At 57.5% G+C, this 2,389-nt stretch overlaps 1 protein-coding gene across 1 annotated transcript in view; it reads left to right on the top strand.

The window, feature by feature from the left end:
• Positions 1 to 2,379, top strand: part of LAESUDRAFT_725277 (Thioesterase/thiol ester dehydrase-isomerase) — a gene marked incomplete at its 3' end in the record, with an annotated part of 12,023 nt that extends 9,644 nt beyond the window's left edge. The window contains exon 4 of the mRNA XM_040908793.1: positions 1,960 to 2,379. Within this exon, the coding sequence (XP_040765098.1) occupies positions 1,960 to 2,379 (420 nt within the window). The remainder of the gene's footprint in view (positions 1 to 1,959) is intronic.
• Positions 2,380 to 2,389: the final 10 nt, after the last annotated feature.

Raw genomic sequence — 2,389 nt, forward strand, 5'->3', positions numbered from 1 at the left:
CAGCTTCTGTTGCTCGAATATCGCTTGAAGTGCGCCGGAATAGCCCAGTTGCATCAGACAGCATCGGATGCGGGTATTTCAGAGACGATCAGGTGTGATCTCCGACCGGTCGCTGGATAGTGGCACGCTGGATACAGGATGCCTATGGGACGACGACAATGGATGGCGGGATGCGACACTCACAGCCTCAAGCCCTGTCGTGAAAGCGCCAGTCCTGCGCGTGTTCTGGCGAAGGAGACTGCGTGAAATGATGGCTTTGGCATGCGGTAGGCCATCCCCCTGTTTCTCTTGCGCACTTCTTTGATCATGCTGTCTGTAGGATTGTCAGCGCGAAAAAAAAAGTGATCAGTGCCCATGCCTTGCTTCGCAGTCCAAAGCCACGGACAGCAGGACGGCAACGAGCGCACGAGGGCATGTCCAGCCCGAGTGCGACGCGGGTGAGCGCGAATGACGATTGCAATCGGGCTTGGCCGTCTCTCGTCGCGCGCCTCGTCATTTGTAGTATCCGCGTAGTCAACATCTTGCCTGCGTCTCGGTACGCTCTGGTCATCCACACATCTAACGAGGTCGACAGCATCCTCAACGCGAACAGGGCGATTGAGCATAGAGACCGCCCTAGTCGACATGTACGCGCGAAGAATCGAGTAGCAGGTGTGTAGGAAAGTGCAATGCTCACCGTGTCAAACGTTTCCCAGCATCTGCTGTGCATCGCGTCAAATCACAGTCCACGGCTTGGTCCGTTTGCATCAGCGGTGAGCGCAAGGCACGTCTTCATCTTCTATCGCAGCGGCGTGGCCCCGACGCGCGGTCTGGTTTCGGTACGAGGCAGCGCGTTCGATGATTCGGCATTGACGCACTCAGCGTGGAGAGGTCAGTCAAGTACCGTCGATGAGACGGTCGGGTCGTTCGTGAGGCGTGATCTTCCGATTGCAACAAGGAGAGCGGGATTGAATGATATGCGCGGGATGGTATGGGCGAAGGCGAGTTGGATGGAAAGGGATAGTAATGGGAGAGTCGGGTGAGCGGATCGTCGGCGATGGAGGGATTCGATGGCGGATAAGGGTCGCAGGGTGCAGGGATGTTATCAAGGTGTTGGAGGAGAAGGGGAGGATGACGAGGGAATGTCGAAAGTAGCTGGAAAGGAATGGAATACAGTTCAGTGTGACTGAAACATAAGCGGCTTACCAGGCTTTGCGAATGAGCTGCAGCATTCGATGTGCCCCTGTAGCCTGTGCTACACCTCTGTACTCTTGAAAGGGCCATGTCTCCACGATACTGCACGGTCGTATCTCGCCGAGATATATCTGGCAGCCATGGCATATGCGCGTCTTGGACAGTGGGCGCAACGCGTCGGAGAGTGGACAGGTGGCGCGCGGATTGGATGGCTTGCAGGGGAACAGAGAGTGCACGTCGGGACAGGTACGCATGGTGGACACAGGCGGGGGATGAGTGCAAGCGAGTGAGACAGTGCAGGTGAGACGATGGGCGCCTGCATATGACGCGAAGTGGGCGCTTCCATCTGGACGATCACTAGCATGCCAGACAGAGACTCTATTCTCGATCACTCTCTCACGTACACAATACTGACGGCACACACTACCCCTCCAGTAGTCCCTACAAGATGCCTTCTGTGACCTGTCCTCGCCATTCCACCTACCGCCTGGAACGCAAGGCCCCGCCTCCCCAGATCCCCCCGTCGAGTTCCTGCACACTGAAGCCCAGGAGACGCGGGCAGAGCACGCCCGCACAAAGATGCTAGAGCTGGGCTATGACCCGAGCAGCTTCTGGGAGCAGCGGATCGTGTGGGGTGACCACGATGCCTTCCAGTCAGTCTAGTCAACCCCTGACCTCCGTCTATATCATTTAAACACGCTCACTCCAGACATGTGAACAACATGCACTATGGTACGTTCGATGCGTAGATGAAGCAGCACGTCAGCTGATAGGTATTCGGGTCAGTGCGCTTCCTCGAGTCATCCCGGATCGAGTGGATGGTCTCCCTAGGCAAAGAAATCGGCGGCGCCTCCCGAGCGGACGACATGCTCGCCGGGCGTGGCATCTCGCTCATCCTCAAGACCATCTCCATCGACTACAAGCAGCCCGTCGTCTACTCCGACATGCTCCTCATCGCGCACAAGCCGCACCCCGGCCCGCTCGTCTCGACCTCAGACGTGCACAAGATGGAGTTCGGCCAGCGCCACTTCCTCAAGACCCACTTCCACCTCATGGACGCGATCTACTCATACGCGCAGCGCCGTATCGTGACGGAGTGCGACGAGGTGCTGGTGTGGTATGATTATGAGAAGCTGGCAAAGTGTGACCCTGGTGAGGAGGCTAGGGCGGCGTTGCAGCGCAGGATGTTCTTGACGCAGGAGCCGAGTGCATATGA

The sequence above is a fragment of the Laetiporus sulphureus genome (genome assembly GCF_001632365.1).
Source record: "Laetiporus sulphureus 93-53 unplaced genomic scaffold LAESUscaffold_16, whole genome shotgun sequence".
In the NCBI taxonomy this organism is placed as follows: domain Eukaryota; kingdom Fungi; phylum Basidiomycota; class Agaricomycetes; order Polyporales; family Laetiporaceae; genus Laetiporus; species Laetiporus sulphureus.